Source organism: Triticum aestivum, chromosome 2A (assembly GCF_018294505.1).
Source record: "Triticum aestivum cultivar Chinese Spring chromosome 2A, IWGSC CS RefSeq v2.1, whole genome shotgun sequence".
Taxonomy (NCBI): Eukaryota; Viridiplantae; Streptophyta; class Magnoliopsida; order Poales; family Poaceae; genus Triticum; species Triticum aestivum.
Window position 1 is genome coordinate 563411659 of NC_057797.1, and position 25063 is coordinate 563436721.

The 25063-nt window shown below is 44.7% G+C and overlaps 2 protein-coding genes across 2 annotated transcripts; both read left to right on the plus strand.

The window, feature by feature from the left end:
• The first annotated feature begins 15727 nt into the window (after window positions 1-15727).
• Window positions 15728-18469, plus strand: LOC123189439 (transcription factor MYB16). Its single transcript, XM_044601851.1, has 3 exons — window positions 15728-16194; window positions 16344-16473; window positions 17454-18469. The coding sequence occupies exons 1-3, from the start codon at window positions 16062-16064 to the stop codon at window positions 18172-18174; spliced, it is 984 nt and encodes a 327-aa protein (XP_044457786.1). The 5' UTR covers window positions 15728-16061; the 3' UTR covers window positions 18175-18469.
• Window positions 18470-23176: 4707 nt separating this feature from the next.
• LOC123189440 (30S ribosomal protein 3, chloroplastic) lies at window positions 23177-24704 on the plus strand. Its single transcript, XM_044601852.1, has 2 exons — window positions 23177-23520; window positions 24243-24704. The coding sequence occupies exons 1-2, from the start codon at window positions 23248-23250 to the stop codon at window positions 24522-24524; spliced, it is 555 nt and encodes a 184-aa protein (XP_044457787.1). The 5' UTR covers window positions 23177-23247; the 3' UTR covers window positions 24525-24704.
• The last annotated feature ends 359 nt before the right edge of the window (window positions 24705-25063 follow it).

The following is a 25063-nucleotide window of genomic DNA, read 5'->3' on the forward strand; positions in this document are numbered from 1 at the left end:
TATATTTTTATTCGCCACATGATATGTGTTTTGCTTGGAGCGTCAATTTATTTTGTTAAGATTTGCTTGATGTTATTTAGAACAATGTTTTGCATCTTTTATTTCAATAAAAATAGCATTGATAGCCTTTACTATGCCTATTTTAGAAGTCCACATGTTGCTGTTTGAAACAGAAAGTTTACCGCTGTTGCAATAATTCCCTAGAAAAGTCAGAATGTGATAAAATTTTGAAACCTCTTGCATATTAAGATCCGATAAATTTACTACAGTGGGAATTTTCTTTCATAATTTTTGGAGCTAGGGAAGTATGAATGTTGCAGCATTCTTTACAGACTATCCTGTTTAGGCAGATTGCTGTTATGTTTTGCATTGTTTGCATATGTTTGCTTCTTTAATAATTCTATTTGAGGATAGGACAATTAAATATGCAGAGGAATTTAGTATGCAATGTTGAATAATAATTTTAGTGATTTGCTACAGTAGAGTATGATAAGGTTTTTGCAATGGTTTATACTAACTTATCTCACGAGTCCTTGTTGAGTTTTGTGTGGATGAAGCTTTTGAGATTTAGGGAGACTATGATATGAGAGGAATTAAGGAGACACAAAAGCTCAAGCTTGGGGATGCCCAAGGCATCCCAAGATAATATTTCGAGAAGTCTCAAGCATCTAGGCTTGGGGATGCTTCGGTTGGCATCCCACCTTTCTTCTTCAACAACTATCGGTTAGTATCGGTTGATCCTAAGTTTTTGCTTCTTCACATGATGTTTTCTATTCCTAGTTGTCATTTTCTTTTGTTTTGCTTGCTGTTTGAATAAAGTATCAAGATCTGAAATTATTAAATGTTAGAGAGTCTTCACATAGTTGCATAATTATTCGACTACTCATTGATCTTCACTTATATCTTTCGAAGTAGTTTGTCATTTGCTCTAGTGCTTCACTTATATCTTTTAGAGCATGGTGGTAGTTTTATTTTGAAGAAATAGATGAACTCTCATGCTTAACTTAGATTATTTTGAGAGTCTTAAATAGCATGGTAATTTGCTTAAAATCCTAATATGCTAGGTATTCAAGATTAGTAAAATTTTCTTATGAGTGTTTTGAATACTAAGAGAAGTTTGATGCTTGATGATTGTTTTGAGATATGGAAGTAATAATATCAAAGTCATGCTAGTTGAGTAGTTGTGAAATTGAGAAATACTTGTGTTGAAGTTTGCAAGTCCCATAGCATGCACGTATGGTGAATGTTGTGTAACAAATTTGAAACATGAGGTGTTATTTGATTGTCTTCCTTATGAGTGGCGGTCGGGGACGAGCGATGGTATTTTCCTACCAATCTATCCCCCTAGGAGCATGAGCATAATGCCGAGGTTTTTGATGACTTGTAGATTTTTGCAATAAGTATGTGAGTTCTTTATGACTAATGTTGAGTCCATGGATTATACGCACTCTCACCCTTCCATCCTTGCTAGCCTCTTTGGTACCGTGCATTGCCCTTTCTCACATTGAGAGTTGGCGCAAACTTCACGGGTGCATCCAAACCCCGTGATATGATATGCTCTGTCACACATAAACCTCCTTATATCTTCCTCAAAACAGCCACCATACCTACCTATTATGGCATTTCCATAGCCATTCCGAGATATATTGCCATGCAACTTTCCATCATTCCGTTCATCATGACACATTCATCATTGTCATATTGCTTAGCATGATCATGTAGTTGACATAGTATTTGTGGCAAAGCCACCGTTCATAATTCTTTCATACATGTCACTCTTGGTTCATTGCATATCCCGGTACACCGCCGGAGGCATTCATATAGAGTCATCTTTGTTCTAGTATCGAGTTGTAATCATTGAGTTGTAAATAAATAGAAGTGTGATAATCATCATTATTAGAGCATTGTCCCAAATGAGGAATAAAAAAGAGAAAGGCCATAAAAAAAGAGAAGGCCCAAAAAAGAGAAAGGCCATAAAAAAGAAAAGGCCCAAAAAAATGAGAGAAAAAGAGAGAAGGGACAATGTTACTATCCTTTTACCACACTTGTGCTTCAAAGTAGCACCATGATCTTCATAGTAAAGAGTCTCTCATGTTATCACTTTCATATACTAGTGGGAATTTTTCATTATAGAACTTGGCTTGTATATTCCAACAATGGGCCTACTCAAGTGCCCTAGGTCTTTGTGAGCAAGCAAGTTGGATGTACACCCACTAGTTTCTTTTGTTGAGCTTTCATACATTTATAGCTCTAGTGCATCCGTTGCATGGCAATCCCTACTCCTTGCATTAACATCAATCGGTGGGCATCTCCATAGCCCATTGATTAGCCTCGTTGATGTGAGACTGTCTCCTTCTTGTCTTCTCCACATAACCCCCCTCATTATATTCTATTCCACCCATAGTGCTATATCCATGGCTCGCGCTCATGTATTGCGTGAAAGTTTATGAGTTTGAGATTACTAAAGTATGAAACAATTTCTTGGCTTGTCATCGGGGTTGTGCATGATGAGAGCATTCTTGTGTGACGAAAATGAAACATGACTAAACTATATGATTTTGTAGGGATGAACTTTCTTTGGACATGTTATTTTGAGAAAACATAATTGCTTAGTTAGTATGCTTGAAGTATTATCATTTTTATGTCAATATGAACTTTTGTCTTGAATCTTTCAAATCTTAATATTCATACCACAATTAAGAAGAATTGCATTGAAATTATGCCAACTAGCATTCCACATCAAAAATTCTGTTTTTATCATTTACCTACTCGAGGACGAGCATGAATTAAGCTTGGGGATGGTTGATACGTCTCCAACGTATCTATAATTTTTGATTGCTCCATGCTATGTTATCTACTGTTTTGGGCAATATTGGGCTTTATTATCCACTTTTATATTATTTTTGGGACTAACCTATTAACCAGAGGCCTAGCCCAGAATTGTTGTTTTTTGCCTATTTCAGTGTTTCGAAGAAAAGGAATATCAAACGGAGTCGAAACGGAACGAAATCAACTAGAGAAGTTATTTTTGGAAGGAAAGCTACCGGATGGACTTGGACCCCATGTCAGGAGCCAAGGGAGGTGCTCACGAGGCTGGGGGCGCCCCCCCTAGGGCGCGCCCCCTGCCTCATGGGGCCCTCAAAGCTCCACCGATGTACTTCCTGCAACCATATATACTCACGTACCCTAAAACTTCCAGAACAGACAATAGATCGGGAGTTCCGCCACCAGAAGCCTCCGTAGCCACCGAAAACCAATCTAGACCCGTTCCGGCACCCTGCAGGAGGGGGCAATCCTTCTCCGGTGGCCATCTTCATCATCCCAGTGCTCTCCATGATGAGGAGGGAGTAGTTCTCCCTCGGGGCTGAGGGTATGTACCAGTAGCTATGTGTTTGATCTCTCTCTCTCTCTCTCGTGTTCTTGAGGTGATACGATCTTGATGTATCGCGAGCTTTGCTATTATATTTGGATCCTATGATGTTTCTTCCCTCCTCTACTCTCTTGTAATGAATTGAGTTTCCCCTTTAAAGTTATCTTATCGGATTGAGTCTTTAAAGATTTGAGAACACTTGATGTATGTCTTGCCGTGGATATCTGTGGTGACAATGGGATATCACGTGATTCACTTGATGTATGTTTTGGTGATCAACTTGCGGGTTCCGCCCATGAACCTATGCATAGGGGTTGGCACACGTTTTCATCGTGATTCTCCGGTAGAAACTTTGGGGCACTCTTTGAGGTTATATGTGTTGGTTGAATAGATGAATCTGAAATTGTGTGATGCATATCGTATAATCATACCCACGGATACTTGAGGTTACATTGGAGTATCTAGGTGACATTAGGGTTTTGGTTGATTTGTGTATTAAAGTGTTATTCTAGTACGAACTCTAGGGCTGTTTGTGACACTTATTGGAATAGCCCAACGGATTGATTGGAAAGAATAACTTTGAGGTGGTTTTGTACCCTACCATAATCTCTTCGTTCGTTCTCCGCTATTAGTGACTTTGGAGTGACTCTTTGTTGCATGTTGAGGGATAGTTATGTGATCCAATTATGTTAGTATTGTTGAGAGGACTTGCACTAGTGAAAGTATGAACCCTAGGCCTTGTTTCAACGCATTGCAATACCGTTTACGCTCACTTTTATCATTAGTTACCTTGATGTTTTTATAATTTCATATTACAAATTCTCATATCTATCATCCATATACCACTTGTATCACCATCTCTTCGCCGAACTAGTGCACCTATACAATTTACCATTGTATTGGGTGTGTTGGGGACACAAGAGACTCTTTGTTATTTGGTTGCAGGGTTGCTTGAGAGAGTTAATCTTCATCCTACGCCTCCTATGGATTGATAAACCTTAGGTCATCCACTTGAGGAAAATTTGCTACTGGCCTACAAACCTCTGCACTTGGAGGCCCAACAACGTCTACAAGAAGAAGGTTGTGTAGTAGACATCAAAGCATTGCAGCAGTATCGGTGTTACCTGAGGAAATCACACTTTGATGTCAAGTCTATAAACGAATTTCCGATGAAGTCTCATGTGCTAAATTTAGAAGACGTTGAATGGAAAAACCTTGTTATGCATTGGTCTCGTTCCCAGGATGAGGTACTGTCTATGAAATCACATGACAATTTGAACTTCTACTTTTCTGCATGTACCTTACGGATCTTTTTTGCAGGAAATCTGCTCGAAGAAGAATTCTGGTTTCACAAGAACGACAGGATATCACAAATATGATGCCCACTGCTTTGCTCTTGTTAGTACCTGTTGTCCTGTATCACTGTACTTGCATACATACCTGGTTCATTATGTGACAACAGTATGCATGATAGCTTGCTTATCAATTGTTTGCTCCAAATTATTTGATCTGTATGAATGGTTACATTAGTGTAGAATATATCCAATGCCAATATTTTTTTAGCTCTGTATTGTTCTTGTAAGTACATGTTGTCCTTTATCAGTGTACTTACAATGACAGGTAGTTGTTCATGTACCATCACTCTGCAGCCTATTTTCTTTTGCCCTCCATTTTCTATACATCAGATCTATATTACTCTTACCATAAGGTTGGTACTGAAGAAGTTTAGCTATGCATTGCTATTGGCTGTACCTTTTGCCTGTATCGCTGCACTTACATTTATAGCTACTTGGTTATGTAGCATCACTCTTCATCTTATCTTAAATATTCTCCATTTTTTCATATATTATCACATATATATTTACTCTTAACAAAATGTAGAATAAAGGCAATGCTTTTGAAGAAGATTTCGTGGTAAACTTCTTGAATTCCCCCCCCCCATCAGCATGGACAAGGCCTTTATAGAGCCTGTCTTCATCAATAATGTAAGTTTGTCCATCTCAAGCCTTCAAACTTTGTTGTATATATTTGGTTAGGCATGACTGCAACCGCTGTTTATTTTTGGTGTTTGCATCAAATTGCTTGTTTAAAGTTTATTATGTAGTTCATAAACAAAAGTTTGTCCTTTCTCAATTTAAGTTTTCAGTTGTACAACCAAGTTCCTTCTTCATACCATGTTAATTAAACTAGACAGAGCAAGTGATCTTCTTTTGCACTGCACGTATGCTTCTGTTCTTCATCCGTAATCCAGTGGTGTGGTGAACCTACCCACTACAGCACAATGTCATATTCTGCAATGTCTTAACTATGAACAATGTCATATCATTCTACTATTATTTAAACTGTCTCTTTATTTGCCAATCTGAAATGGTATAAATTGACAGCACACTAACCATTGATACTTATGAGTTCTTGATCTGTAATCCAGTGGTGTCGTGAAGCTGCCAACTCCTTCACAATGTCATTTCCTGCCATGTCTTGACCTGAACAATACCATATTGTGTTAATGCAATTTTAAACCGTGTCACTTTATTCGTCAGTAAGAAATGTGATGAATTGTCAGCACTGATACTTTTATGTGCAAAACCTGTCATCTGTCTGCTTGTTTATCTTTCAGAGTGAGGAAGATATAAGTGTTGAACAAGTGTTGTCTCATCATCTTGCTCAGCTGCTTGCGCTGCAGCTCCCCAACAGGGCTAACCTTTCTTGAACTCTATTGAAGTGTTGTCAGTTTTGTATATTATTTTGTCGGCGTGTTTATTTGCACTAGTGGCGATCTTTGATGCCTACTGTATGTAATATGCTGTCTGCTTGTGCTTTATTATCATAGTGGCGAACTTTGATACCTAGTGGATGTAATATGCCGTAATTTCTTTATTGTATAGTCTAGGTTTTTTCTTATTCATGATGTTGCAGTTATTTTACTGTATATATATATATATATATATATATATATATATATATATATATATATATATACTGTCTTCGCAGTAAACCGGCCAAACCGTAAAATTACGGTACATAATCGGGCCGTCATGCAATCACGATGTAGGTTGGGCCTGAAACATGCTGAACAGCTCACGGGCCGGTAGCAGCCCGAAATGAACCCCGGCCCATGATTGTGCGAATCAAATCACGGGCTTTTAACAGGCCAAAATTGTCTCGGTCCTTATTTGACCCAATCAGATTCGGCTGCGAGCAGGCCGGATGCAAACTGGGCCGTAGTTAGACCCAACTATATGACGGGCCTTTAACAGGCCGAAATTAGTATAGGGCCGAAATGTTAAACAGACCCTTAACAGGCCAAAACTACTATCAGGCCGAATTACTAAGTGGTCCTTTAGCAAGTGGCCCCAAAAGTATAGTGTCCAGTTGACGGGCCGAATCTGATATGGGCCATAATTGAGCCCAAAGCCTCTTAAAGGGCCGGACCTGATCTGGGCCGTAATTTGACCCAGAACGTGGTAGGCTTTTAACGCACAGGATCTCATATGGGCCACTATTAGGTCGAGAGCGTGGCAGGCCATTAATGGACCAGATAAAATATGGGCCGGTATTTGGCCCAAAACATGACAGCCAGTTAATGGGCCGGCCTACTAGGGTCCTCAAAATCTTGTGGGCCTATAGCTGGGCCGGTCCATTAATGTCGGCGAGATCTCGTGGGCCTTTAGCTGGGCCGGCCCATTATGATCCGCAAGAATCTTGTGGGCCTTTACCTGGGCCGGCCCATTATGGCACACAAAAATCTTGTGGGCCTTTACCTGGGCCGGCCCATTATGGCCCGCAAAATCTTGTGGGCCTTTAGCTGGGCCAGCCCATTATGGTCCGCAAAATCTCGTGGGCCTTTAGTTAGGCCGGCCCATTATGGTCCACAAAATCTTGTGGGCCTTTAGTTGGGCCGGCCCATTTAAACTTGCTGGGCCGGTCCACATATCAACATATCATAAGCGCGTCTCGCCCATTGGATGAGTGACACCTGTGCCAACGCGGACCTGACACGTGTCTCCTCCAGCCAATGATGATTTTACACGTGGAAAATCCCCATTGGTCGGGGCTGTTAACGGGTTATCGGGTCCAAAACCCGACCCGGTAGCTTAACGGTGTTCCAGTTACGGTGGATGCCACGTGTCGGTCACCCTTGACGAAAGCACTTCTGTGATGCGCGATTTATCATCATGGAAGTGGACACTTCCGTGATGATAATTTTGGTAATGTCATGGAACACTTCTACGACAGCACAGGTATGACTATCTTGATTCTGTCATAAAATCGTCATGGATGTACATGCATGACAAAAAACGCGACCTACTGTGACAAACATGTATCATCACAGAAGTGTATTTTTTTGTAGTGGATGTTCTACGAACAAGGGCAAATGTCGCGGGAAGACGTCCGAACACGCGTAGCCACTCAGCGTCTCGACCTGAAGCCTTTCACTAAGCTCGGGGACTATCTCCTTGACTTGGATGGATTGCATGACCTGTTGGAGTGATTGACGATATATGACAATGTGTCCGTTTAGTCCATACTTTCTGTATGAAGAAAGTTTGAGTTATGCACGACGAAACTTTATTTGTGATGTAATTAAACTGTCATCCTCAACTAGTGAAGATCACTCTAGTTAGGGCATTTTCGGCACGATGAACTTTGTTATTTATGCTTATGATATGTTGCTTCTATTTTTACCAAGTATATCTCTTTTTGTTGCTCAACTATATATGTTGCATATCATCGACTAATGTGACGATGCAGGTGCATAGATCATCGATGGCGAAGAAGTGCTACGCCAGGAGTATACGACGAGTGGCCGGAGTGTCAGGCCCAGGTGTACCGGTTTCCGGTTTCCGAGCGACAACCAGTAGTTAGTTTAGGTTCACGCCAGTGCGAGAGAGGGATACGAACCGATGCCTCAAGAAGTACTACATTATGTATGATGAGACATGTGTCATGTAACTTGTATAGCTATATCGCGTGATTATGATGTGACGATATGATTTGTGTTGGATGATACGATGAGACTATTATGTGTATGATATGATGAGCATATTGCATGTTTATGATATGATTAGAATACTGTATGAAACCTATACAGAAACATTGCAAATACATAACAAAAAAAGATATGAGAAAACATAGTGGTAGCGTTCTTTAGCGATGGATAGAAAAACACTACTGCTAAAGCACTTAGCAATAGCGCTGGTATGGAAAGCGCTACTGTTAAGTAGGTATAGCAGTAGCGCGTGTCAAGACGCGCTACTGCTGAACGTTAGCTGTAGTGTCTTATGAGTAGTGCGGGTACCCGCGCTACTGATACACCAAATACCTGCATTGCTAGGCTTTTCCCTAGTAGTGAGAGTTGTATCGATGGTCAATAGAACTTGAGGAAATATTTGTTCTACCTTTAACTCCTTGTTGGGTTCGACACTCTTATTTATTGAAGAAGGTTACAAACGATCCCCTATACTCGTGGGTTATCAGTTGGCCACTCATGTGTTGCCGCTGTCTGCATGTCGTCCTACGCCAGTCGTCGCCACCGGCTTCAGCTTGGACTCTGCCACCACCCGCCTCCATAGAGCGGCGTCCCGACCTCGCGCGCGATCGGGTTGATCACACACCCACCGCCACGACATGCCTCATCTACATTGTGCGATCGATCTGGCTCATCGGTTGCGCGCGCCTCCGCAGGTCCCGTGAAGACTGTCCCGAGTACAGCGCGCCCTTCCACCGATCGAGCAACAGACTGCCGTTGCGTCGCCCCGTCGGGCCACAGCGTCGCCGTCACGTGGTTCTCCCGATAGCTGCACCGGCTCGTGCGCCGCCACCGCGTCGCCCTTTTGGGCCGTAGCGCCGCCGCACGTGGTCCTCGCCACCGCCCGAGGCCGTCCCCATGGTTGCACCGACCTACGCACCAACGCTGCGCCGCCCCAAGGCCTTCCCGCTGTCACCCCAACCCGCACACTATCGCTGCGTCGCTGGTTCAGGCGGTGCGCGTCGACTTCCATGTGGTATGCATCGCGCCGCCTCCCTTGGCGCGGAAACGCCACCATTCGCGACGGTCTTCATCACATTGTCGAGTTCTTCCTCGTCTACTTCGAGCACCGCTGCCGCGCTCCTAACCTAGCCATCGCCGCTTCCTCCTTAGGCTGCAGCTGCCGCTCGCTCACCCAAACCGCGTCGTCGGTCCACCCCGTTCATCTTCGTCCTGCACTAGCTCATCACCAGCATCACCGTCATCTTCCCCGCCCACTTCATCTACTCCGACAACCGCAGGCGACATCGGCCCCGTGCCGACTTGCGCCGCAACCGTCGTCGAGTCCTTCTCTACTAGCCCCATCGACATGGCGTACAGCTCGTGCAGGTCTCTCGTCTACGCATGCCCGGTGCTGACAACTCCGATGCGTACCTTCGTCCACGACGTGTACCCGAGCATGGCAAGCCTGGTGCGGCGCTTCATCAACTTCATCTTCGTCTATCTATGCATGCCTGGTGCTGGCAATAACGACGCGTGGCTTCGTCTACGACGTCTCCCCGGGTTTGGCAAACCCGACGCGACGCCTCGTCAACACTGTCTTCTTCTCGGTGCACCACTACTTAGACACCACTACGCCTATGACTAACTTGGCGTCTCCTTGCGCCCACGGCTCCTCGACGACTTCCTCTACACCGGCCACCCTGACTCGATATCGACCACGGCATTCTTCGCACGACTACCTTGACCACGGCCACCACTCTACGCTCTCGGCTACCTCGACATCGGCACAAAGGGCTACCGCCTTGCTTGAGCAACCTCGTCTGTTTTCACTCCAGCCACGACTTCCGAGATGCATTCGACCGTTACGACTGTGTGGGGGTGTCCATCGGCTTACCTTCGAATTCTTCTCCAATCTCACTATTTGCGTCGCTATCGTTATGACTGCGACGGGATGTTGAGTATCATGATTATTTAGGTGGTATAGTATAGTGTAGGATTTGTTCTACCTTGCCTTGTACTCCAAGAAGGTCATATACTCACTATGTATACACCTATGAGGCTCAAGAAATATACATCAATTTCACCAATCCCTCTCTATCCGTTCTAACAATACTCATTGTGTTTGTATTCACTTGATGCTTTATTTTAAGTCCATAAAATTTAACTTTATATAAAAAAATAAGGACCCGAATACTGAACTGACACTCGATGGGGGTGGAACTCCCGTCGAATGAATCATTCACCTCCACGGATCCGACCAAGCAAACCTTTTTATTTTTTAGGTGCACCAAGCAAACCTATGTGTTCGCTACGAGAGGAGTTTTCCACCGATCTTTACTAGCCCAACAAACTATGAACATGCACAAAAAATCAGGCTAGGCCCAGTTTGCTGGGTATTTTTTTTAAATGTCATCAACAAAAATGCCATGTACAAAAAGTAAACCATACTAGTAATGTGCAAAAAATGACAGGTTTTAAAAACCAAAAAGTTATGCAATTTCCATCAGACTTACAATTGCCATATAACCAACAAGATAAAATTATAAAATTGTAATGATTTGATGCAAAAAAATATATATTCTCTACGCCCATGGCAATTTTGCCATGGCGTTTTGTGTTATGTTTTTTTTTTTGTGAAATTTGTCATGACCCAAAAAATAAATTTGTCTTGCCATGACCCAAAATAAATTTGTTATGCTATGAAAATAAATTTGCCATGGTTCACAAATTAAAATTTCCACGGTCTAAAACTAAATTCTTATGGAAAGTAAAATTTGCCATGGTCTATAAATTAAAATTGCTATGGTGCATTAAAGCCATGGTCCATAAATAAAGTTACCATGGTTCAATTTTTTCTCATGATGAAATACAAAATGATTTGATAAAAATGCCATGAACAAATTGAAAACGGATTTTAAAAAAATTCCATGTATCTAAAACTAATTTTTGCATATTTTGCCACCTCGGTAAAAAGGGGGGAAATAATGTAAATTTACCATGTATCTAAAATAGTTTATTTGCATATTTTGTTACCCTTGCTAAAAAGACAAAAAAAAAAGGAAGGTGGGAATTGAAACCCAGATTTCTCAGGTGGAAACTACATGCCCTAACCAGTGCGATGGGCTTGTGTGTTTGATTAGTAGACCGTTCGCGTTTCTTTTGTTTCTGCGTGAAAACAAAATCTAACGTGTTACGCCCCTCTGCTCCGTCATATGTGTGTTACATGGAACGATGAAAACGGGGTTCACGGCACGCATATAGAAAACTGACATCAGATTTTTAGTAATTCCGAAAAGCAAAGCCCTCGTCGCCCCAAATCTAGAAAAAATAGTAGTACTGCTAGTTTATCGTAACGACGATAAATCACTATCTTCTCAAGCATTTAGTCCATCTGTCCAACTTCTGAAGCTAAAATTGTAGGAATCTTGGTCGCCCTCGCCCATTTGAGCAAAACAAATAGTACTAGGAGTACTGCTCCACACCCTATGGCCAGTTGACATGGAATCAGATCAGATCAGAATAGTGAATGCCCTGGCCCTTTTGAGTACAACAAGATCATTTTCTTGGAGGAGTGGAGAAAGGGAAAAGGAGACGAGAGTCAGAGAAAGGAGCAGCCACATTCAATATTTGCCTGCTCAACCCAGGAGTCAGCTGCTCTCCCTGACCAAAAACCAGTAAAACCCACAGGGCCGGGAAGAAAAGGACCCGGAAAAAGGTTTACCAGGACCATGCGCTGCGTTTTGCGCCATAATATAGCTCACGCAGGCGCATTTAAGCGGTGCGGCCTTGCGTGTTCCCTGACGTGTGGACCCACCTACAGTACACGAAGTGTACAAACAGGAAACGCATCGTGGGGAAAAATGAGGGAAAAACTTGCAAGCCACTGAAACAATGTGAGATTTTCATCAACTTTTGAAAGAAACTTCCGCTCTACGTGCATTGCCGATGTCCGGAGCTATTAAAAGACGAGAGTCCTATCTATGCGCTTGCTCCTTGCTGCTGCTGGTCCAGCCAACACGCACATTGACCGTGTCAGTAGATCACGAGTTGAATAAACTCGTACTTCACCTCACCTTTTCTTTCTACTGTCGGTTTACTGTTCGGTCTGGGGCTACGTAGCACTCCCTCCCTCCGTATCAAATTGAGTGTGTGACTAATGAGGTGGCAATATAGCGATTCTGTATTCGAAAATACTTAGGAGCACCCGGTGCCATACCCCCCATATTCAAAAATAATTTAGTAATTCAGGAAAGGTACAAAAAATCCAAAACTTTTTATGGAATCAAACATGACCAAGTATTACACTCATATAAAAAGATGAACACAGTGAATGACTTTCATTGTGTTCAGGGTCAAAGATTTGCCAGAAAAAAAAAACGCTACATACAAGTGCTATTCATGATATATTGTTGTCATATTTTTTGTTTCTGAAGTCAACATGAATCATTCATCGACCAAGCTTTTTATACAGGTATAATACATGCTCATATTTGATTCCAAAAAGGTTCCGGGATTTTTTTTACCTTTTTTGGAATTACTAAAAAAAATTCTTGAATATAGGTGGGTGGAGCACCAGGGTGCTCCTAATCCGCTTCGGCTTTTGTATGTGCAAATCATCTCTGCAACCTTCATCAAATAACAGGTGAGTAGATGAGACGAGAAGAAAGGCTGTATCCAACAAATATTAATACCAGCTCCAAATATTAATGGAGGCAAACGAGTCCTGTTTCATCAATGCCGTCCCCGTCGCACATTGCTTTCAGCTCCTAGGACGGAGCAATTCCGGAAGTGGCTCGGGACGGGAGGAAGAAATCCGCGTGGCCGAGGCCGAGCGGAGACGTCCCCGTCGGGTCTGGTGGCGAGGCCGCATCGAGCTTCCGGAAGGGTACGAGGGCAGTGGATCACGTATGGACGCATCGGGTTCTCTTTTCCGGTTGCAGGCCAGACACCGGGCATGCATACGTACTCATGGCGGCGATCTACTTGAGCGGGCGATTCAAAGTTTTTCATTTGCACTAATTAAACACCGGTTGGAACCGCGGCCGAGTCACCCAACCACTCTGCCATGCTCTGCTTTGTTGGAGACTCGACCTTGGGCGTTGGGTTTGAATACCATCAAGGGTTTTTGTTGCCGTGGCATGCAGAGCTGATTGGACGGTCTACGACGTACTACATGTTGAGTACGTTCTCCGTGTGCGTCACTGACGAAGCGAGTAATGGTATAGCTGCCCGCCAAGGAAAGGCCATGAAGTGTTCTTGGAAGCAAAAAACATGGATCTACGCCGTGATAATGGGACGCACACGGATGATGCAGCCGAGATAGCATAGCATCTCCGACGAACGATGCGCTACGGCATTTTCTTTCTCGCTTCCACAGAGCACTGGAAAACGGACTCCTACATAACTGAGAGAGTCTGAGGTTGACGCATGCATGCAGGCTTGGGAAAATGTGAGAGAAAGAAAAGAAAAACACACGGTTAACTCGTCGCGAAGACGCACACGCGCTCGTGCTCGTGGCTTTGTGACCGCGAACGATTCCCTCGCTTCCCTGCTGCGTTGCGGTGGTCCTGTGGCGATTGGCCATGGCCACGCATGGGAACATCGGAATAAATTGCAAAAGCCATTCCAGGCCTCGCGATTGCAGGTTGGCAGGATTTACAGAGTGTTCCACCAGTCTCCCCCCTACTAGACCGTACGGCGTACTGCTACTGACTGCTACGGTACACATACTGTAACTTTCTTCCTCCGTAGTCTCCGCTGCGTGCTTGCATTAAGGACCGACGGTGGCCATAGATCCGGTTGGACTGGCCTACTAGTACTACCTCCGCCTAGGTGAATAAGTCACTCGCGTGGTTCTAGGTCATCGATTTGAGGAATTAAATATGTATTATATTTCATGAAAAGTATATCACTAGATTTTTACAATGATGTAGTTTCTAAGTACATATCTTTTGTCACATATAATACATATTTAGATAGTTAAATCGTCAATCTAGAACTACGCGAATGACTTATTTACCGAGACGGAGGTAGTGGTAGGCATTTCGTCACACGAACTTGATGGCAAGACCAATTGTACATGACCGAATAAGGATGGGAAGAAGGAGAAAAGACTTGAGTCTTTCCTCTCTCACTTTTAGAAACGGGCAGAATTCCCCAAGGAGGAACCTGCTGAAAATGCGTTTCACACTCGCGGAGATGCAGCGGAGGGCGGCGAGGAATTGAATAGAGCTCTTGCCCGAAACGAAGAGCCGGCTAATTCGAGGAACCACTTAAGCCGCGACGCATAGGGCCCAACAGAGCAATTTTAATCCTCGGCCACCTGCGCAATCCGGGAGGCTAGCAGTAGCAGTGGCAGTAGCCCTGGAATGGAAACGGCGGGCGAGCGATCGACCCCTTCAAGTAAGAACTAAGAAAGTAGTAACCAGGACGGAAGGAAGGAGGGGAGGAGACGACGGACGTGGAGAAATTCTGAAGCCCAGCCCCGGGAAAGGAAGCGGAGCTGACACGCACCACTTATGGGGCGCGGCACCGAATTGAATGAGTGGAACAAATGGTTTCCCGGAATCGCCGCGACGTTGCCATCAGGTCAATCCTCCAGACGGACGGGGAAAGCCCCCGTCGCCTGTTTCGGATCGGACCCGGGGCCATGTTGCAATTGCATGCGCGTCGATAAGGTACGCACAACACGCATCCCCGTCTCCATCCATCGCCGAGCACAGGCAGCGCGTAGTACGAACCTACAGGACCGGCCAGCGGTGTAGGTAGCCCGGTGGCCCCTCCCCGCCGGCCCGCCGGCGCCGTGCACGTTGCCGTTTCGCGCAGCCAAGCCCGGTTAGATCTTGCGTGCATGCATACGTTTTTCTAGGGTAAAATTTGCATCTGGGAACCGTTCGTTTCATCGATGAGGCATGCTAGTAGCAAGTTACTGGTAGGAGAAATTGGATTGGATTCGGTTTGCGTGCGCATGTGCGGGAGGCGGCGATGAAAATAGTGTCTCGCGGCGGGGGAGGGGGGGAGGGGCCGTGCGCCATGAAGGCGTGGAGGGGGGTCGGCGATGGGCGATGGGCGCAGGAAGACGACACGCCGTACGCCGTCCACCTCACAGCGCGGAGGGGAGGGGAGGGGGGGAGGCCGCAAGCAAGCAAAGAGGAGAGGACCATCTGGGTCCGGCTCCGATCCGATTAAATGCACGCCCTCTGATCGGGTGGATCGCGATTGCCACCCATGGCCATGGCCATCGCCGCGAGCGAAATCCCGGTCCTGCCCTCGCGCTGCTGACGCCCGGCCCCGCGGCGCAGGCAGGCAGGGTCGCAGCGCCCGAAGAAGATATCGCGCCCGGCCCCACCACGGGCGCCCCTTCCTTCCTCTATTTATGCCTCTACACCGACCGACCTCACACACACACACACACACCACAAAGCTAGCGAGCCACACTGCGCTGCACTGCACGCCACTGATCGGTGCCTCACTTCTCTCTCTACCACCACTACTACTACTACTCTGCTCACTGGCAGCATACATTGCTGCTACTGTACGCGTAGTCACTCACAGTGCCCTGCCAGGAAGATCTCCCGTAGTCAATTCGCTTGATCAGGCCAGGCTACTCGGCACTCACTTAAGCGAGAAGAAAAGGGGGAGGAATTCGTTCGTGGGAGCGCAAGGAGAGCGAGGGAGGGAGAGCTTGTGCTGCGATCGATCGGGCCGGCAGGAGGGGCGATGGGGCGATCGCCGTGCTGCGAGAAGGAGGGGCTGAAGAAGGGGCCGTGGACGCCGGAGGAGGACCAGAAGCTGCTCTCCTACATTGAGCAGCAGGGCCACGGCTGCTGGCGCTCGCTGCCGGCCAAGGCCGGTGAGCACCCCGACCTCATCCAATTTGCTAGCTCTTGCACCCCAACTTCATCCCCTCCCGGCTGCTCCTCCTGCATTCTGCTTTGCTATGTTGCTTGGGTCATTGCTGACATGAATGATGGGAAACCGGGCGTAATCTTTGATTTGCAGGGCTGCAGCGGTGCGGCAAGAGCTGCCGGCTCCGGTGGACCAACTACCTCCGGCCGGACATCAAGAGGGGCAAGTTCAGCCTGCAGGAGGAGCAGACCATCATCCAGCTCCATGCGCTTCTCGGCAACAGGTCATCACCCATCCCAGCCCATCATGGACGAACTGTCCTACATATGCCGCTTAATTTGCACCCAGAATTCACTTAATTCACCGCCTAATTATGATGGAATCTGGTCCCTTATTTAGTGGTTGCAACAATTTTGACTGCCAATAGAGTAGAGTACGTACGATGCTGGTCGCCGACTGCCCGAGTCCGGGGAAGTCAAGAACACGCTAGCTCCATCGTAGTCTTCACACATTTATGGGTAGCGGGGTGGTACATACTTACACTGGGAGGGCCGTGAGATACGAGTAAAACGTAGCCGCTGCATGTACTGCTCTTGGCCGAGTCGTAGCGACGTACACATGTTTTCCCATCCCAGCATTGCGTGAAATTTACCCTTCGAATTGCGATCTCACTAGCACGTACAAGACGAACAATCCCCTCTGTTTTAACTGTTACTGTATGTCGGTCTGCCTTTGCTGTGCAGTACAGAACTAGCTAGTGGTAGTGCTGTTCTTCTGCCTCGCACTGTAGAAAAAACAGAGAGAGAAGCGTCCATCATTCAGCCCGTAGAACGACTATGCATCAACAGTGAGAGCGTTTTGCCAAAAAGAAAAAAGAAAAGTAATACGTACTGGTGGCGAGAACGGGTTAATAATCAATCAATGAATGCACGCATCGGCTTGGGAAAAAGGAGTGAAAAAGTTGGGCCATGTGTGGCTCTCCCCCGAATTTTCCTTTCTCTTTTTACATGATTCGGCATTGAAGCTTGTCATTTATGGATCGTCGTGGACCAAGCCTGGGCCTGGCTTTGGGCCACTCTGGCCACCTGCTCTCTTGCCATTTGACTCCCACGCCTCATCCCATCATGCATCTCTGCCGTCTCTCTCTACGGAGTACAACGCCGATGCCATGCCCACTCTCACGGTTACTTTTCGAGATGGTCTTATTTTAACCATGATGTCCTGAGATTATTTTTCATTTGCGATCGGCGTGTGTGTGTGCAGGTGGTCGGCGATCGCGACGCACCTGCCCAAGCGCACCGACAACGAGATCAAGAACTACTGGAACACGCACCTCAAGAAGCGGCTGGCCAAGATGGGCATCGACCCGGTCACGCACAAGCCGCGCTCCGACGTGCCCGGCGGCGCGGGGGGCGGCGGGGCCGAGGGCGCGGCCGGCGCGCAGCACGCCAAGGCCGCGGTGCACCTCAGCCACACGGCGCAGTGGGAGAGCGCGCGGCTCGAGGCCGAGGCGCGCCTGGCGCGCGAGGCCAAGCTGCGCGCGCTCGCCGCCTCCGCCTCCTCCTCCGCGCAGTACCTGTCGGCGGCCCACGCCGCCGCGCCGGGGCTCGACTCGCCGACGTCCACGCTCAGCTTCGCCGACAGCGCCGCGCTCGCGTCGGTGCTGGAGGCGCACAGCGCCGCGGCCGCCGCGCGCGCCGCCATGCAGCCCATGCAGGCGTACGAGGAGGCGTGCAAGGACCAGAACTGGGGCGACGCCGACGCCGCCGACGCGGGCTTCGCCGAGGCGGCAGGGTTCACCGGTCTGCTTCTTGACGGCTCGTTGAGCCAGAACCCGAGGCCGGTGGCGAGGGACGACGCGGCCGAGGCGGGCGAGACGGAGGAGGAGAAGAACTACTGGAACAGTATACTGAACCTGGTCAACTCGTCTGCGTCAGCGGTGGTGCCCGCCGACGAGGCGTACTCGCCGGCGCCAGAGTTCTGAGCGGTGGCGACCTCTGCACATGCTTTGCCTGCATGCACCCCACCAGGCACATGACACAGTAAATAGTTATTAGTGGTGACCGTGGAATAAGATGGGACTAATGCTAGTGGTACTACAGTTAATCGCGTTATTGGGTTTATTATCTGACACAGTGCTCTGATTAGACGTGTGAGCAAGAAGATTTTATCGATCTTGGAGCTTGTTGCCTGCAGCTTCCTTCGGCAAAATTACTTACATGTTCTGTAAAACTAAGACAATGATCTCGAACTTCTTCTTCTTCTTTTGAAGAGAACAATGCCTGGTAATTTAGCTACTTGACTATTGTAGTCTTATATCCATTTTCGTCTACCATATACAGTAACGCTAACCAACTTGCTATGAAGAAGACTGTCGACTTCTGAATAAGATGGGACTAATGCTAGTAACGGGGTTAATCGCGTTCTTGGGTTTATCTGACACGGTGCTCTGATTAGATGTGTGAGCAAGAAGGTTTTTTCGATCTTGGAGCTTGTTGCCTGCTTCTTTCGGCAAAATTTCTTACATGTTCTGTAAAACTAAGACGATGATCTCGGAATTTCTTCTTTCTCTTCTTATTCTGCTGCAGAGAAAAATGCCGATAATTTATCTACTTGGCTATCCGATAAATTATCTTCTTCTGCAATGTAATGAAAGCATATTGCAGTTTTCCGTCCTTCTGGTTATATGAGTGAGGTGGGGATGGTGATAGTTAGACATTGATCTAACACTTCGCTTTTTTCTTCTTCTTCAAAAAGGAAGATAACCCACGGCCTATACATCCAAAGACTTAGTTGAGGTATCACTAGATTTGTGTTCAAAGGTACTTAGTTATAACAATGATTTTGTATCATATAAACCGCAAACCAACTAATCAAAGTGATGCTTGGTCAAAGATTGTCTTAGTGGAACCTATTTTGTCGTGTATACAAGAATGGAGGGAGTACTACCAGGTGTCTCCATTAGGGCATCTCCAAGGGTGTACATAAAATCTCTTCTAAATGTTTGAATCGGACGGTCTGGATAATTTTAGCCATCCAATGGGGATACATCAAATGTTGGCGGACATGAAAAAGTGTCATCAAATGTTGGCGGACATGAAAAAGTGTCTGGGATCCTATAAATCGGTAGCAAACGTCAAAGTGATTGGGGGAGTCTTGACACACTACGGACAAATCTTGGACCCACCACAAACCCGTTTTTTCCCGCCTCCTCCCTTCTCTCCCATCTCTCCATTGGACAAGGGGTGTAAATTTGGTATACCGGATTGGATGGCAACCCCCTATCTGTCGTCCCATTCTTTTGGCAAAATTTATTACTTGTTTTGTAAAACTAAGACAATGATCACGAAACTTCTTCTTCTATGTAATATTAGTTTAGCTAATTTTAAGATTATTTGTTTTTAGATAAGTCAGGTATAAAGTAGACACATGCATACACATAAGCCAACCACTATATACACTTACTCACACAACATCTAGTGAAGATTTGAGTTATAGAACTTTAATGACAAAGTTCACATTGATGTACCAATATGGACGAGAACATCATCTTCCGCCAAAAAAACAATCTACCCTACTAACACGTATGTCGTCAAATTCTAGGATTATCCATGGTGACAAATGGCGTGAAAAGATATTTCATGACTTTGATCAATGACTACTAGATATTTCGTGATATATCTGTTAAAAATAAAAGATGAGGCTTTGCACTACTTTAAAATCTATAAAGCTGAACTAGAGAATCACCTTGCTCAAAAGATCAAGAGGCTTAGGTTGGATCATGGTGGATAGTATTTCTCCAACGAGTTTAATTTATTATGCGAGAAACATGGTATAATTCATGAGAGGATGACTCCCTATTCGCCCCAGTCAAACGGGGCTGCCGAACAAAATAACCACACTCTAACTAATTTGGTTAACGTCATGTTAGACACAGCGAGACTTTCCTAGGAATGGCGGGGAGGCTTTGATTACTGCAAGTCATGCCCTAAATATAGTTCCCATGAAGACTAAAGAGATTACCCCATTTGGGGAATGATAAAGGAAAAAAGGCTTAAGCTCTCTTATTTACGAACATGTGGATGCTTGGTGAAAGTCAACGTGTCAATTTTCAAGAAGCGTAAGTTTGGATCTAAACCCGTTGATTGTGTTTATAACATTGGCTATATGTTATTAGTAGTGAAATCTGAGGTACGTGACATGAATGTTGGTACAATCATGGAGTTGAATGATGCGACGTTCTTTAAGAATATTTCTCATACGTAAGATATGCCTAGCTCATCTAGTTAGAGGTGAGGGATAACTCCTGAACTTTATGTTTCATTCAAACATTCTGAGCGGCAATCCACTGAGATTTCTGAGGATGACAATGAAGCTCTTAGAAAGGGCAAAAGATGAATGATAAGTCATTTGGTGAATATTTCATTGTGTGCCTCATAATGAACAAGAACAAGTCATATTGTAGTTGTTAGGTACCATTAGTCCTACATAATCACGTGTTGGGGCAAGCACATTGGTTTTTCACTCTTGTTTCTTTATTAGTTTATTTACCGCATGTAGCTGATTCTTCCAGGTTTCTCTTATTTCCTCCGTTTTTGTATTGTTTTTCTTCTGTTTTCTTCGCTTCTTTCTCGACTTCCACCGACTTTTCTAGTTTTCTCTTTTGTTTAACACATATCTACATTTTTCATATACGCCAAGAACATTTTTATGCATGTTTAATATTTTCTAATAAATGATTAACATTTTCTAAACGAATGTTTGATGTCTTTTTTTTCATACACATTGCACATTTTTAAATATATCTTAAACAGGTTTTTATACATGCTTTACATTTTTCAAATATTTTATTAACAACTAGCACAAATTCCCGTGCGTTGCAATGGGGGAGAAAATATAACACATGCTTTTAACCCAACAACCATCACTCAATAGGTTCATCTCCTTTATTTTTGCGAGGCATCATATTTGTGTTGCCGCTTATCCTCCTTGTCACCCTCGCCGGTGATGGTCTCGGTGTTCACACAAAACAACAACAAACGCGTTTGAATATGGTTAATCCTAAGGCGTCTCTCTCTCCCTCTCCTCCATCGCCCTCTCTCTCTCTCTCTCTCTCTCTCTCTCTCTCTCTCTCTCTCTCTCTCTCGCTCGCTCGCTCGCTTTCTCTCTCTCCCGCGACGAGAATCTGTTGTTTCCCCTGCGACATATTTTCAGAGGTATGCATGTGTAGTTATCGATGTTTTCTTTTCCATATATGGTTATAGCGGGGTGTTTATTTGCAATCCGGATCGCCGCCGGTACGAAAAAAAACGGATCTTGTGCTATAAATTATAAGTTTGCTTCCAAAACAATATTTTAAAAATATTTAACAGATAAAATTAACATCATATTTAGATTACACACATTTTTCTAATAAAATTTCATATATAATATGTTAAAATCGAAGTTACGGTTTAAAAGATACGGATAATTTATAAAATCATTTGTTTGATTTAAATATATTCCAAAATAATATTTAAAAATACTTAACAGGTAAAAATAATCTCATATTCATATTCTACATATTTTTTTAATCAAATTTCATATATAAAATATTCAAATCGGAGTTACGGTTTAAAAGATATGGATGATTTAAAAAAGTATTTGTTTGACCTAAATATGATCAGCGGATGAAAAACCTAAAACGTCAGGGTTTTTTTTCGAAAAACGTAAAATAACGGTTCAGATATGACTTAAATTCGGATGACGGGTTGATTTCAAAAAAACACAGGGACTTTTCTGAAAAATGCCATGACGGACGAAAAAAACCCAATTTACTTTATTATTAGGTAAAGATAAAGATTTTCAACCACATGTTTTGATCATTTTTAAATATTTTTGAACATTTTTCAATTACACGTCAATACATATTTTAAAATGATATGAAACTTTTTTTTAAACTACATAAACATTTTGTGTATTGTATAATTTTTTAAAGAGGTCATGAACATAGTTTTTAAATGCGTGCACATTTTTGAAAGGTCATTTTGAATTACAAAACGTTTTTCTATATTTTTTAAAAATTCCACACACATTTTTCAGAAACGTGCACATTTTTTAAATGGATGAAACATTTTTTGAATGATGATAACCTTTTTAATTAAGGAAACCAACTTTTTACACCGTGTTAACCTTTTTTAAAATTTTGAAGCAAACTGTTTGGAATATACTCCCTTCTTCCCATAATGTAAAGCGTCTTTCTAACACTAGTGCAGTTTTAAAAAAACGTTTTATATTATGAGACGAAGAGTACGTCTTATAATATTCTAAAAAAGAAATAATCAAACCTGTCCAGTAAGCAACACAACAACAATAAAACAACAAGTACTATATTAGCACTACAAAAACAACGTACTTCCAACGAGAGCTGAGCTCGCAGAAAAAATCGATTTGCTGGATTGGTCCACTTGTTACGGTCCTTTAGACGAGCGGTACGTGTAGCTCGCAGTAGGCGAGTTATACTGCCGCACTCGCCCTACAACGCATTAGGTGGCCAATACATAGCCCTAGGGTAATGCCTCGTGTGTCATGTAGGATTAAATATCAAGTAAAATAATTTCAGATAGGGAAGCAAGATTCTCTGCAGGAGGCAGGTGTTTGGAGAGAAAAAATATGGTTCAGTGTAAAAAGCTCAAAAGGTTGGAGTGAAGAGTAAAGATGCATGCGTACTAGAATTTTTATTATCTATCTTAATGAGGCCTATTAGTGATAGCTTACATTGGGGAGAAAAATTCAATGTAGGTGCCTCAAACTTCTTCTAATTTTTTTAGACAATTTTTTTTGAGTTCTTTTTTTCGATTATTTTTTTGTTGAGAACTTTTTTGAGGGGTAGTACTTCTATCTTTAGTCACGATACTATGGCGGCCCGATAAGTCTCCGTGGTGGGCCTTAGATGGGCCAGCCCATAAACCATCTCAGCCGGGGTTTTATCACTCGCCGAGAGAGAGCTGAAAAGGCAGAGACAGGAAGAGGTGTGGCATCATCGTCTTCCTCCTCTCTTCTTATCCGGAAGTACACCATGCTCCCGATGTCCGTCCACCCCGCTACTACGCCGGCCCTCGCGTCGCGCCCCCGCGTCTCCCTGCCCAGACCTTCCACATCCCCGTCCTCCTCCTCCTCTTCCGGCCTTGTTCCCCTCAAGAGCAGGAGGCTGCCCCTTCGCTCGCTCCGCATCCTCGCCGCCGCCGCCGCTGCCGGCGCCGTCGAAGCGGGGGAGCCATACGTCGGTTTGGGGGACGAGGAGCCACTTGGCGGAGAAGGAGATGCGGAAGCCGTGGCGGAAAGCGAGGAGGTAATGGTCTTTTCAGCTGCTCTGAAACTTGGGTCATTTTCTGTCCGTGCGATAAATCATGCTAGTTCCTTAAGTACCAACTGTAGCTCAGTCCGTGGAAGTTGGTACTACATTGTTTTTACTCCGTAGAAGGAGTTTCAGTTAGATTCCGTTGCAAATGTACTGTCCTCTTGTTCACTGAAATTTATTAGGCTGTCTGTTTCCGCTGATGAATTGGAGAAGTCTAGTTTTGAACTTTTATACGGTCTTTAGTGCATACCATTTTTTGTACTTGGCTGCATGTAAGCAAGAAATAAAATGTTGTGGAGTCTGCATATGCTGTGGACCTTGCTCATAACATGAATATTTGGTGTGTGTGGTTGAAATTAAGTGACAGTTGTATATGCTTACATGGACTTCCTCTCATGAATTGTAGTATGAGGATTGCATTTTACTAAAACTGGCCTCAGATATTATTTTTAAAGACGAATAGCATACGAAAACAGCACCCTAGTCCCAGAGTCCATTGAAAATGAAATCCGGAAAATCATAACCACGTTACAGTACAGCACAGGCTTGCGGAAGTGATGTCCGACATCAGAAAGTCGACAGTGTAACAATAGTTTTGAATGTAAATCATTTTAATTTTGAGCTGTGCTAAAACTGCATAACTGGATTCACATGGCAGACAAAACTTGTAATGCCAGAATGAAATTTGAAATAATTTGAATTGTGCATGGCAGTACAAGGTGGAGGTGCCTGAAAAGCAGGACCCGATGCTGGTGCTCAAGTTCATATGGATGGAGAAGAACATCGGCATAGCGCTTGACCAGATGGTTCCGGGTGTTGGCAGCATCCCCTTAAGCCCGTACTACTTCTGGCCGCGGAAAGATGCATGGGAGGAACTGAGAGCGAAGCTGGAGGAGAAAGAGTGGATCTCGCAGAAGCAGATGATCATCCTTCTCAACCAGGCCACCGACATCATCAACCTCTGGCAGCAAGGCGGCGGCAGCTTGTCGACATGAGCGGCTGTTCAGTGTCTTTCTTCTTGCTTTGTTGTTCATTAATGTTAAAGCCACGATGCCACATGGTACATGATCCTGTAGATCGTCTCAATCTGTTCTCGTATGATCCTGTTTGTGGAAAATGAACGCAAGGGTGGAGTATTTGGGTTGTGTTATTGGCAAGGACGGTGTTTAAGATGATTGACCGTGAGTGGTTCCCTTATTCTATTACCATTATATTATGATATGATGCGTTGCCGACCATTCTCTCGCGAAAAGAAGCAGCTACCAGCATCAGAGTACCACTGGATGGACATATGACCAATATTCTGCCGGAGAGCTTCATACTGGGCTACTATGCAATTTCAGCCGTCAAGAGTCAACAGAAAAATCCACGTACCTCTCGGGTCGCCTTCCCCACGGGCGACTCGGGAGGGCTCCGCCGCCGCCTAGTCCCTCCAGTGCCTTTCTCCCCCTCCGCTCTGCCGATGGTCGGCGCCGGGCAAAGCCCGTGCGTGCGACGGCGGCGCGAGCGTCTTGATCCGCGGGGTGCAGCCCTT